General features: G+C 50.1%; 1 protein-coding gene across 1 annotated transcript in view; it reads left to right on the plus strand.

Moving 5' to 3' along the window:
• LOC127925208 (glucagon receptor-like) overlaps window positions 1–13,035 on the plus strand; it is a gene marked incomplete at its 3' end in the record, with an annotated part of 174,387 nt that extends 161,352 nt beyond the window's left edge. The window contains exons 3-8 of the mRNA XM_052510092.1: window positions 3,015–3,111; window positions 3,522–3,629; window positions 4,517–4,611; window positions 6,490–6,596; window positions 8,363–8,528; window positions 12,876–13,035. Of these exons, the coding sequence (XP_052366052.1) occupies window positions 3,015–3,111; window positions 3,522–3,629; window positions 4,517–4,611; window positions 6,490–6,596; window positions 8,363–8,528; window positions 12,876–13,035 (733 nt within the window). The remainder of the gene's footprint in view (window positions 1–3,014; window positions 3,112–3,521; window positions 3,630–4,516; window positions 4,612–6,489; window positions 6,597–8,362; window positions 8,529–12,875) is intronic.
• Window positions 13,036–13,297: the final 262 nt, after the last annotated feature.

Consider the following 13,297-nt stretch of genomic DNA (forward strand, 5'->3'; position numbering starts at 1 on the left):
AGGTGTCCCTGGCTATCTGTTTACTGTCTGTCTGTCCCCAGGTGTCCCTGGCTATCTGTTTACTGTCTGTCTGTCCCCAGGTGTCCCCAGGTGTCCCTGGCTATCTGTTTACTGTCTGTCTGTCCCCAGGTGTCCCTGGCTATCTGTTTACTGTCTGTCTGTCCCCAGGTGTCCCCAGGTGTCCCTGGCTATCTGTTTACTGTCTGTCTGTCCCCCAGGTGTCCCTGGTTATCTGTTTACTGTCTGTCTGTCCCCCAGGTGTCCCTGGCTATCTGTTTACTGTCTGTCTGTCCCCAGGTGTCCCTGGTTATCTGTTTACTGTCTGTCTGTCCCCCAGGTGTCCCTGGCTATCTGTTTACTGACTGTCTGTCTGTCCCCAGGTGTCCCTGACTGTCTGTCTGTCTGTCTGTCTGTCCCCAGGTGTCCCTGGCTATCTGTTTACTGTCTGTCCCCCAGGTGTCCCTGGCTATCTGTTTACTGTCTGTCTGTCCCCAGGTGTCCCTGGCTATCTGTTTACTGTCTGTCTGTCCCCAGGTGTCCCTGGCTATCTGTTTACTGTCTGTCTGTCCCCAGGTGTCCCTGGCTATCTGTTTACTGTCTGTCTGTCCCCAGGTGTCCCTGGCTATCTGTTTACTGTCTGTCTGTCCCCAGGTGTCCCTGGCTATCTGTTTACTGTCTGTCCCCCAGGTGTTCCTGGCTATCTGTTTACTGACTGTCTGTCTCCCAGGTGTCCATGGCTATCTGTTTACTGACTGTCCCCAGGTGTCCCTGGCTATCTGTTTACTGACTGTCTGTCCCCCAGGTGTCCCTGGCTATCTGTTTACTAACTGTCTGTCCCCAGGTGTCCCTGGCTATCTGTTTACTGTCTGTCCTCCAGGTGTCCCTGGCTATCTGTTTACTGACTGTCTGTCCCCAGGTGTCCCTGGCTATCTGTTTACTAACTGTCTGTCCCCAGGTGTTCCTGGCTATCTGTTTACTGACTGTCTGTCTCCCAGGTGTCCATGGCTATCTGTTTACTGACTGTCTGTCCCCAGGTGTCCCTGGCTATCTGTTTACTGACTGTCTGTCCCCAGTTGTCCCTGGCTATCTGTTTACTGACTGACTGTCTGTCCCCAGGTGTCCCTGGCTATCTGTTTACTGTCTGTCCCCCAGGTGTCCCTGGCTATCTGTTTACTGTCTGTCTGTCCCCAGGTGTCCCTGGCTATCTGTTTACTGACTGTCTGTCCCCAGGTGTCCCTGGCTATCTGTTTACTGACTGTCCCCCAGGTGTCCCTGGCTATCTGTTTACTGTCTGTCTGTCCCCAGGTGTCCCTGGCTATCTGTTTACTGTCTGTCCCCCAGGTGTCCCTGGCTATCTGTTTACTGACTGTCTGTCCCCAGGTGTCCCTGGCTATCTGTTTACTGACTGTCTGTCCCCCAGGTGTCCCTGGCTATCTGTTTACTGTCTGTCTGTCCCCAGGTGTCCCTGGCTATCTGTTTACTGTCTGTATGCCCCCAGGTGTCCCTGGCTATCTGTTTACTGTCTGTCTGTCTGTCTGTCTGTCTGTCTGTCTGTCCCCAGGTGTGCCTGGCTATCTGTTTACTGTCTGTCTGTCTGTCTGTCTGTCTGTCTGTCTGTCTGTCTGTCTGTCTGTCTGTCTGTCCCCAGGTGTCCCTGGCTATCTGTTTACTGTCTGTCTGTCCCCAGGTGTCCCTGGCTATCTGTTTACTGTCTGTCTGTCCCCAGGTGTCCCTGGCTATCTGTTTACTGTCTGTCTGTCCCCCAGGTGTCCCTGGCTATCTGTTTACTGACTGTCTGTCCCCAGGTGTCCCTGGCTATCTGTTTTACTGTCTGTCCCCAGGTGTCCCTGGCTATCTGTTTACTGTCTGTCTGTCCCCAGGTGTCCCTGGCTATCTGTTTACTGTCTGTCTGTCCCCAGGTGTCCCTGGCTATCTGTTTACTGACTGTCTGTCCCCAGGTGTCCCTGGCTATCTGTTTACTGACTGTCTGTCCCCAGGTGTCCCTGGCTATCTGTTTACTGTCTGTCTGTCCCCAGGTGTCCCTGGCTATCTGTTTACTGTCTGTCTGTCCCCAGGTGTCCCTGGCTATCTGTTTACTGACTGTCTGTCCCCAGGTGTCCCTGGCTATCTGTTTACTGTCTGTCTGTCTGTCTGTCTGTCTGTCTGTCTGTCTGTCTGTCTGTCTGTCTGTCTGTCTGTCTGTCTGTCCCCAGGTGTGCCTGGCTATCTATTTACTGACTGTCTGTCCCCAGGTGTCCCTGGCTATCTGTTTACTGTCTGTCTGTCTGTCTGTCTGTCCCCAGGTGTCCCTGGCTATCTGTTTACTGTCTGTCTGTCCCCAGGTGTGCCTGGCTATCTGTTTACTGACTGTCTGTCCCCAGGTGTCCCTGGCTATCTGTTTACTGTCTGTCTGTCTGTCTGTCTGTCCCCAGGTGTCCCTGGCTATCTGTTTACTGTCTGTCTGTCTGTCTGTCTGTCTGTCCCCAGGTGTCCCTGGCTATCTGTTTACTGACTGTCTGTCCCCAGGTGTCCCTGGCTATCTGTTTACTGTCTGTCTGTCCCCAGGTGTCCCTGGCTATCTGTTTACTGACTGTCTGTCCCCAGGTGTCCCTGGCTATCTGTTTACTGACTGTCTGTCCCCAGGTGTCCGTGGCTATCTGTTTACTGACTGTCTGTCCCCAGGTGTCCCTGGCTATCTCCCCAGGTGTTTACTGTCTGTCTGTCCCCAGGTGTCCCCAGGTGTCCCTGGCTATCTGTTTACTGACTGTCTGTCCCCAGGTGTCCCTGGCTATCTGTTTACTGTCTGTCTGCCCCCAGGTGTCCCTGGCTATCTGTTTACTGTCTGTCTGTCCCCAGGTGTCCCTGGCTTATCTGTTTACTGACTGTCTGTCCCCAGGTGTCCCTGGCTATCTGTTTACTGACTGTCTGTCCCCAGGTGTCCCTGGCTTATCTGTTTACTGACTGTCTGTCCCCAGGTGTCCCTGGCTATCTGTTTACTGACTGTCTGTCCCCAGGTGTCCCCAGCTAAGCCATTAAAGGCGTTGATGCAGAGATGGGTGATGTACACGGAGGAGTGTAGCCGCAATCACAGCCGAGAACCGGCGCTCACTGGTGAGAAACACACGCCTGCACGCACACTCACACCATAACCACCGTGTAGCACCGTGCATTATGGGAACATGAAGGTCCTCCGTTCTGCTCTCCCGGTGAGGGTCGGCTGTGGCAGCAGATACAGGGTAGCCTAGTGGTTAGAGCGTTGGACTAGTAACCGGAAGGTTGCAAGTTCAAACCCCCGAGCTGACAAGGTACAAATCTGTCGTTCCAAGGCTGTCATTGAAAATAAGAGTTTGTTCTTTAACTGACTTGCCTGGTAAAATAAAATAAAAAAAATAAACATGTCTATCCTTCATTCCAGGAAGATATTCCCTCCCTCTTCACAGATCTGATTGGACAGGAAGTGTTCCGATCAACAGTAATTGTTTCCCCCAGATAAAGAGATGTTCTGTCACTGTTTCCTGTAGGTGTTGTGTGTAACAGGACCTTTGACATGTATGCCTGCTGGCCCGATGGACTCGCCAACTCTACTGTCAGTGTGTCCTGTCCCTGGTACCTGCCCTGGCACCACAAAGGTGAAGGTTGATGCTGATTGGTTGGTTGATTGGTTTGTTGATTGGTGAATAGCTTGTCTATCACGTTCAATAAATACCAAACTCACGTCAAATATCTGAAACTTCTGTCAGGTTAGTGTGATAGGTAGTGTGATAGGTAGTGTGATAGGTAGTGTGATAGGTAGTGTGATAGGTGATAGGTAGTGTGATAGGTAGTGTGATAGGTAGTGTGATAGGTAGTGTGATAGGTAGTGTGATAGGTAGTGTGATGGCTAGTGTGATAGGTAGTGTGATAGGTAGTGTGATAGGTAGTGTGATAGGTAGTGTGATAGGTAGTGTGATAGGTAGTGTGATAGGTAGTGTGATAGGTAGTGTGATAGGTAGTGTGATAGGTAGTGTGATAGGTAGTGTGAGGTAGTGTGAGTGTGATAGGTAGTGTGATAGGTAGTGTGATAGGTAGTGTGATAGGTAGTGTGATAGGTAGTGTGATAGGTAGTGTGATAGGTGATAGGTAGTGTGATAGGTAGTGTGATAGATAGGTAGTGTGATAGGTAGTGTGATAGGTAGTGTGATAGGTAGTGTGATAGGTGATAGGTAGTGTGATAGGTAGTGTGATAGGTAGTGCGATAGGTAGTGTGATAGGTGATAGCTAGTGTGATAGGTAGTGTGATAGGTAGTGTGATAGGTGATAGCTAGTGTGATAGGTAGTGTGATAGGTAGTGTGATAGGTAGTGTGATAGCTAGTGTGATAGGTAGTGCGATAGGTAGTGTGATAGGTAGTGTGATAGGTAGTGTGATAGGTAGTGTGATAGGTAGTGTGATAGCTAGTGTGATAGCTAGTGTGATAGGGTAACTAGTCTGCTTGGGTCAGTGAATGACAGTCTACCTGTAATGTGTGTCTGTTCCAGTCCAGCATGGTTCGGTGTACAGGGAGTGTGACGCGGACGGCCAGTGGGTTCCCCAGAAGAACACGAGCGAGTGTGATGCTAATGATCCTGCTCAGGTGAAAATGATGTGTCACTTGTGAGTGAGGCTCGGGAAATGCTGTGGATAAAATATCGTCATAGAGACATGATGGGAAGGATGTATAGAATTGATTTGTGTTTTTCATCAGTGTGAGTGTACTGAGGTGTGTAGGCTAAATGTACAGACCATTCAGAAGGTATTCAGACCCTTTACATTTTCCACATTTTCCGACGTTACTCATCAATCTACCTACACACAGTACCCCATAACTGTCAGTAAGAGTGTCCATGATTGAGTCTTTGAATGAAGAGATTGAGATAAAAAAACTGTCAGGTGGAGTGTTTGTTGCAGCTCGTTCCAGTCGTTAGCTGCAGCGAACTGAAAAGACGCTGTTACAAGGTATGACGCTACCAGCTCGGCACAGCTGTATTTGGGGAGTTTCTCCCATTCTTCTCTGCAGATCCTCTCAAGCTCTGTCAGGTTGGATGGGGAGCGTCGCTGCACAGCTATTTGCAGGTCTCTCCAGAGATGTTCTATCAGGTTCAAGTCCAGGCTCTGGCTGGGCCACTCAAGGACATTCAGAGACTTGTCCCGAAGCCACACCTGCATTGTCTTTGCTGTGTTCTTAGGGTCGTTGTCCTGTTGGAAGGTGAACCTTCGACCAGTCTGAGGTCCTGAGCGCTCTGGAGCAGGTTTTCATCAAGGATCTCTCTGTACTTTGTTCCGTTCATCTTTCCTTCGATCCTGACTAGTGTCCGACTTTTTGCCACTGAAAAACATCCCCACAGGCTGATGGTGCCACTACCATGCTTCACCATAGGGATGGTGCCACTACCATGCTTCACCATAGGGATGGTGCCACCACCATGCTTCACCGTAGGGATGATACCAGGTTTTCTCTAGATGTGACACTTGGCATTCAGGCCAAATAGTTCAATCTTGGTTTCATCAGGCCAGAGAATCTTGTTTCTCACGGTCTGAGAGTCCTTTAGGTGCCTTTTGACAAACTCCAAGTGGCCTTCATGTACCTTTCACTGAGGAGTGGCTTCCATCTGGCCACTCTACCATAAAGGCCTGATTGGTGGAGTGCTGCAGTGATGGTTGTCCTTCTGGAAGGTTCTCCCATCTCCACAGAGGAACTCTGGAGCTCTATCAGAGTACCATTGGGTTCTTGGTCACCTCCCTGTCCAAGGCCGGGCAGCCAGCTCTAGGAAGAGTATTGGTGGTTCAAAACGTCTTCCATTTAAGAATGATGGAGGCCACTTGTTCTTGGGGACCTTCAATGCTGCAGACATTTTCTTGGTACCCTTCCCCAGATCTGTGCCTCGACACAATCCTGTCTTGGAGCTCCACGGACAAGTCCTTTGACCTCATGGCTTGGTTTTTGCTCTGACATGTACTGTCAACTGTGGGACCTTATATAGACAGGTGTGTGCCTTTCCAAACCATGTCCAATCAATTGAATTTACCACAGGTGGACTCCAATCAATGGAAACAGGATGTACATCAATTTCGAGTGTCAGAGCAAAGGGTCTGAATACTTATGTAAATGTAATATTTATGTTGTATATCTTTAATACATTTGTAAGAAATTCTAAAAACCTGTTTTTGCTTTGTCATTGGTATTGTGATGTCATTATGGGGTATTGTGATGTCATTATGGGGTATTGTGATGTCATTATGGGGTATTGTGTGTAGATTGATGAGGAAAACATTTAATTTAATACATTTAAAAATAATGCTGTAATGTAACAAAATGTGGAAAAAGTCAAGAATTCTGAATACTTTCCCAATGCAATGTTTGTTATTGTTTTTCTCTCTGTGTGTGTGTGTGTGTGTGTGTGTGTGTGTGTGTGTGTGTGTGTGTGTGTGTGTGTGTGTGTGTGTGTGTGTGTGTGTGTGTGTGTGTGTGTAGCCTCACTATGGTCAGATCCTCAAGAAGTTCCGGACCATGTACACCGTGGGCTACTCTCTGTCTCTGGGGGCTCTGGTGTTAGCGCTCGGAATCCTGATCACTTTCAGGTAACACACACACACACACACACCCAGAGACACACACACTGAGACACACACACACACACACCCAGAGAGACACGCACACCACACACACACACACACACACACACACACACACACACACACACACACACACACACACACACACACACACACACACACACACACACACACACACACACACACACACACACACAGACACACACACACACAGACACACACACACAGACACACACACACACACACACACACACACACACACACACACACACACACACACACACACACACACACACACACACACACACCCAGAGAACACACACACACCGAGACACACACACACACACACACATACAGACAGAGAGACACACAGAGACACACACAGACACACACACACACACACACACACACACACATAGACACACACACAGAGAGAGAGAGATACACACACAAACACTGAGACAGCCTGTAGGATTGGTGTTAATGCTTAGCACCATGATCAGGTAACCTTCACCTCATGACCGTAAAGAGGAAAGACAGACAGACACCATGTCCTCTCAGCCACCCACCATGTCCTCTCAGCCACCCACCATGACCTCTCAGCCACTCAGCCACCCACCATGACCTCTCAGCCACTCAGCCACCCACCATGACCTCTCAGCCACTCAGCCACCCACCATGACCTCTCAGCCACCCACCATGACCTCTAGCCACCCACCATGACCTCTCAGCCCTCTCAGCCACCCACCATGACCTCTCAGCCACTCAGCCACCCACCATGACCTCTCAGCCACCCACCATGACCCACCCACCATGTCCTCTCAGCCACCCACCATGTCCTCTCAGCCACCCACCATGTCCTCTCAGCCACCCACCATGACCTCTCAGCCACTCAGCCACCCACCATGTCCTCTCAGCCACCCACCATGTCCTCTCAGCCACCCACCATGTCCTCTCAGCCACCCACCATGTCCTCTCAGCCACCCACCATGACCTCTCAGCCACCCACCATGTCCTCTCAGCCACCCACCATGTCCTCTCAGCCACCCACCATGTCCTCTCAGCCACTCAGCCACCCACCATGTCCTCTCAGCCACCCACCATGACCTCTCAGCCACCCACCATGTCCTCTCAGCCACTCAGCCACCCACCATGACCTCTCAGCCTCTCAGCCACCCACCATGACCTCTCAGCCACCCACCATGTCCTCTCAGCCACCCACCATGTCCTCTCAGCCACCCACCATGTCCTCTCAGCCACCCACCATGTCCTCTCAGCCACCCACCATGTCCTCTCAGCCACCCACCATGTCCTCTCAGCCACCCACCATGTCCTCTCAGCCACCCACCATGTCCTCTCAGCCACCCACCATGTCCTCTCTCAGCCACCCACCATGTCCTCTCAGCCACAGCCACCCACCATGTCCTCTCAGCCACCTACCATGTCCTCTCAGCCACCCACCATGTCCTCTCAGCCACCCACCATGACCTCTCAGCCACCCACCATGTCCTCTCAGCCACCCACCATGACCTCTCAGCCACCCACCATGTCCTCTCAGCCACCCACCATGTCCTCTCAGCCACCCACCATGACCTTGAATGGACATGTCAGTGAAGCAAGGTAGCTCCACTGACCTTACTGTTTGGCCACCTATTGACAGTAACCATACAGATATACATATTCTAATTCCATAACCTTTCACCTTTGTTATATTACCTCTGCAGTTGACATTCCCCTAACAGGAAGCACACTGTCCCCCTCCCTTACTACAGGAAGCTCCACTGTATGAGGAACAACATCCACATGAACCTGTTTGCATCCTTCATCCTGCGTGCTCTGTCCATCCTGATAAAGGACGCCATGTTAGAGGCTCCCAGCGTCAACATCGGACAGGACCAGGATGTTACAGCTATGAGGTGGAGTGGCTCGTCCAACCAGGTGTGTTGTTGTTGTTGTTTGTCTGAAACGTGGTCAAAGTAGTGCCGTTCAACAACGAGGTGGGTGTCCTGACCTCAGTGGCCAGTCAACAACAAGGTGAGTGTGTTGGGTTGTGAGGTAAAGTGGCAGGTTAACAACAAGGTTGTTTGGGTTGACCCACCCAGGTTAACAACAAGGTGAGTGACCAGGGTTCAAGTGTCCAGCAACAAGATGAGTGTGTTGGGTTGACCAGGCCACAGGTTAACAACAAGGTAGTGTGTTGGGTTGACCAGGGGTGAGGTAAAGTGGCAGGTTAACAACAAGGTGAGTGTGTTGGGTTGACCAGGGTGAGGTAAAGTGGCCAGTCAACAACAAGGTGAGTGTGTTGGGTTGACCAGGGTGAGGTAAAGTGGCAGGTTAACAACAAGGTGAGTGTGTTGGGTTGACCAGGGTGAGGTAAAGTGGCAGGTTAACAACAAGGTGAGTGTGTTGGGTTGACCAGGGTGAGGTAAAGTGGCAGGTTAACAACAAGGTGAGTGTGTTGGGTTGACCAGGGTGAGGTAAAGTGGCAGGTTAACAACAAGGTGAGTGTGTTGGGTTGACCAGGGTGAGGTAAAGTGGCCAGTCAACAACAAGGTGGGTGTGTTGGGCTGACCAGGGTGAGGTAAAGTGGCCAGTCAACAACAAGATGGGTGTGTTGGGTTGACCAGGGTGATAAGAGTCAGGTTAACAGCGAGGTGAGTGTGGTTGACCAGGTGAGGTAAAGCTCCAGGTTAACAACAAGGTGAGTGTGTTGGGTTGACCAGGGTGAGGTAAAGTGGCAGGTTAACAACAAGGTGAGTGCCTGACTAGGTGAGGTAAAGTGGCAGGTTAACAACAAGGTGAGTGTGTTGGGTTGACCAGGGTGAGGTAAAGTGGCCAGTCAACAACAAGGTGGATGTGTTGGGTTGACCAGGTGAGGTAAAGTCCAGTCAACAACAAGGTGGGTGTGTTGGGTTGACCAGGGTGAGTAAAGTGGCAGGTTACAAGGTGAGTGTGTTGGGTTGACCAGGGTGAGGTAAAGTGGCCAGTCAACAACAAGGTGGATGTGTTGGGTTGACCAGGGTGAGGTAAAGTGGCAGGTTAACAACAAGGTGGGTGTGTTGGGTTGACCAGGGTGAGGTAAAGTGGCAGGTTAACAACAAGGTGGGAGTGTTGGGTTGACCAGGGTGAGGTAAAGTGGCAGGTTAACCAAGGTGGGTGTGTTGGGTTGACCAGGGTGAGGTAAATTCCAGGTTAACAACAAGGTGGGTGTGTTGGGTTGACCAGGGTGAGGTAAAGTGTCCAGGTTAACAACAAGGTGGGTGTGTTGGGTTGACCAGGGTGAGGTAAAGTGGCCAGTCAACAACAAGGTGAGTGTGTTGGGTTGACCAGGGTGAGGTAAAGTGGCAGGTTAACTGAAGTGAGTGTGTTGGGTTGACCAGGGTGAGGATTAAAGTGGCCAGTCAACAACAAGGTGGGTGTGTTGGGTTGACCAGGGTGAGGTAAAGTGGCCAGTCAACAACAAGGTGGGTGTGTTGGGTTGACCAGGGTGAGGTAAAGTGGCAGGTTAACAACAAGGTGGGTGTGTTGGGTTGACCAGGGTGAGGTAAAGTGGCCAGTCAACAACAAGGTGGGTGTGTTGGGTTGACCAGGGTGAGGTAAAGAGTCAGGTTAACAACAAGGTGGGTGTGTTGGGTTGACCAGGGTGAGGTAAAGTGGCCAGTCAACAACAAGGTGAGTGTGTTGGGTTGACCAGGGTGAGGTAAAGTGGCAGGTTAACAACAAGGTGGGTGTGTTGGGTTGACCAGGGTGAGGTAAAGTGGCCAGTCAACAACAAGGTGAGTGTGTTGGGTTGACCAGGGTGAGGTAAAGTGGCAGGTTAACAACAAGGTGGGAGTGTTGGGTTGACCAGGGTGAGGTAAAGTGGCCAGTCAACAACAAGGTGGGTGTGTTGGGTTGACCAGGGTGAGGTAAAGTGGCCAGTCAACAACGAGGTGGGTGTGTTGGGTTGACCAGGGTGAGGTAAAGTGGCAGGTTAACAACAAGGTGGGTGTGTTGGGTTGACCAGGGTTTGCCAGTCAACAACAAGGTGGGTGTGTTGGGTTGACCAGGGTGAGGTAAAGTGGAGTCAACAACAAGATGGGTGTGTTAGTTGGGTTGACCAGGGTGAGGTTGAGTCCAGTCAACAACAAGATGGGTGTGTTGGGTTGACCAGGGTGAGGTAAAGAGTCCAGTCAACAACAAGGTGAGTGTGTTGGGTTGACCAGGGTGAGGTAAAGAGGCCAGTCAACAACAAGGTGGGTGTGTTGGGTTGACCAGGGTGAGGTAAAGAGTCCAGTCAACAACAAGGTGGGTGTGTTGGGTTGACCAGGGTGAGGTAAAGTGGCCAGTCAACAACAAGGTGAGTGTGTTGGGTTGACCAGGGTGAGGTAAAGTGGCCAGTCAACAACAAGGTGGGTGTGTTGGGTTGACCAGGGTGAGGTAAAGTGGCAGGTTAACAACAAGGTGAGTGTGTTGGGTTGACCAGGGTGAGGTAAAGTGGCAGGTTAACAACAAGGTGAGTGTGTTGGGTTGACCAGGGTGAGGTAAAGTGGCCAGTCAACAACAAGGTTGGAGTGTTGGGTTGACCAGGGTGAGGTAAAGTGGCCAGTCAACAACAAGGTTGGAGTGTTGGGTTGACCAGGGTGAGGTAAAGTGGCCAGTCAACAACAAGGTGGGAGTGTTGGGTTGACCAGGGTGAGGTAAAGTGGCCAGTCAACAACAAGATGGGTGTGTTGAGTTGGGTTGACCAGGGTGAGGTAAAGTGGTTTATCCAGTTGGAGTGTTGGGTTGACCAGGGTGAGGTAAAGAGTCAGGTTAACAACAAGGTGAGTGTGTTGGGTTGACCAGGGTGAGGTAAAGTTTGTCAGGTTAACAACAAGGTGAGTGTGTTGGGTTGACCAGGGTGAGTAAAGATTATCAGGTTAACAACAAGGCAGTGTGTTGGGTTGACCAGGGTGAGGATTAAAGTGGCCAGTCAACAACAAGATGGGCATGTTGGGTTGACCAGTAAAGTCATAGTGGAGGATTATAAGGGTTTGATCTCTGAAGCATTGTTTAGCCATAGTGGAGGATTATAAGGGTTTGATCTCTGAAGCATTGTTTAGCCATAGTGGAGGATTATAAGGGTTTGATCTCTGAAGCATTGTTTAGCCATAGTGGAGGATTATAAGGGTTTGATCTCTGAAGCATTGTTTAGCCAGGGTTTGATCTCTGAAGCATTGTTTAGCCATTGGAGGATTATAAGGGTTTGATCTCTGAAGCATTGTTTAGCCATAGTGGAGGATTATAAGGGTTTGATCTCTGAAGCATTGTTTAGCCATAGTGGAGGATTATAAGGGTTTGATCTCTGAAGCATTGTTTAGCCATAGTGGAGGATTATAAGGGTTTGATCTCTGAAGCATTGTTTAGCCATAGTGGAGGATTATAAGGGTTTGATCTCTGAAGCATTGTTTAGCCATAGTGGAGGATTATAAGGGTTTGATCTCTGAAGCATTGTTTAGCCATACTGGAGGATTATAAGGGTTTGATCTCTGAAGCATTGTTTAGCCATAGTGGAGGATTATAAGGGTTTGATCTCTGAAGCATTGTTTAGCCATACTGGAGGATTATAAGGGTTTGATCTCTGAAGCATTGTTTAGCCATAGTGGAGGATTATAAGGGTTTGATCTCTGAAGCATTGTTTAGCCATACTGGAGGATTATAAGGGTTTGATCTCTGAAGCATTGTTTAGCCATAGTGGAGGATTATAAGGGTTTGATCTCTGAAGCATTGTTTAGCCATACTGGAGGATTATAAGGGTTTGATCTCTGAAGCATTGTTTAGCCATAGTGGAGGATTATAAGGGTTTGATCTCTGAAGCATTGTTTAGCCATAGTGGAGGATTATAAGGGTTTGATCTCTGAAGCATTGTTTAGCCATAGTGGAGGATTATAAGGGTTTGATCTCTGAAGCATTGTTTAGCCATAGTGGAGGATTATAAGGGTTTGATCTCTGAAGCATTGTTTAGCCATAGTGGAGGATTATAAGGGTTTGATCTCTGAAGCATTGTTTAGCCATAGTGGAGGATTATAAGGGTTTGATCTCTGAAGCATTGTTTAGCCATAGTGGAGGATTATAAGGGTTTGATCTCTGAAGCATTGTTTAGTCATAGTGGAGGATTATAAGGGTTTGATCTCTGAAGCATTGTTTATCCATACTGGAGGATTATAATGGTTTGATCTCTGAAGCATTGTTTATCCATACTGGAGGATTATAAGGGCTTTGTTAGGTCTTGAAACATTTTTTCCTGTGTGTTGTGTCCTGTAGACGGCGGTGGGGTGTCGTATCGCCGTGGTGATGATGCAGTACAGTATCATGGCTAACAGCTATTGGCTGCTGGTGGAAGGCATCTACCTCCACAACCTGCTGGTCATCACCGTGTTCACTGAGAGAAACTACTTCAACATCTACCTGTGTATCGGCTGGGGTGAGGAGGGGGAGGAGAGAGGGAGGGGGGGGGATGGGGAGGAGAGGAGGGGGGGTGAGGAGAGGGAGGGGGGAGAGGGAGGAGAGGGAGGGAGGAGGGGGTGAGGAGAGGGGGAGAGGGAGGGGGGAGGAGAGGAGGGGATGGGGGGTGAGGAGAGGGAGGGGGGAGAGGGAGGAGAGGGAGGGGGAGGAGGGGTGAGGAGAGGGAGGGGGAGGGGGAGAGGGAGAAGGTGGAGAGGGAGGGGGAGGGAGGGGGTGAGGAG

Source organism: Oncorhynchus keta, unplaced genomic scaffold, assembly GCF_023373465.1.
Source record: "Oncorhynchus keta strain PuntledgeMale-10-30-2019 unplaced genomic scaffold, Oket_V2 Un_contig_5305_pilon_pilon, whole genome shotgun sequence".
Classification (NCBI taxonomy): domain Eukaryota; kingdom Metazoa; phylum Chordata; class Actinopteri; order Salmoniformes; family Salmonidae; genus Oncorhynchus; species Oncorhynchus keta.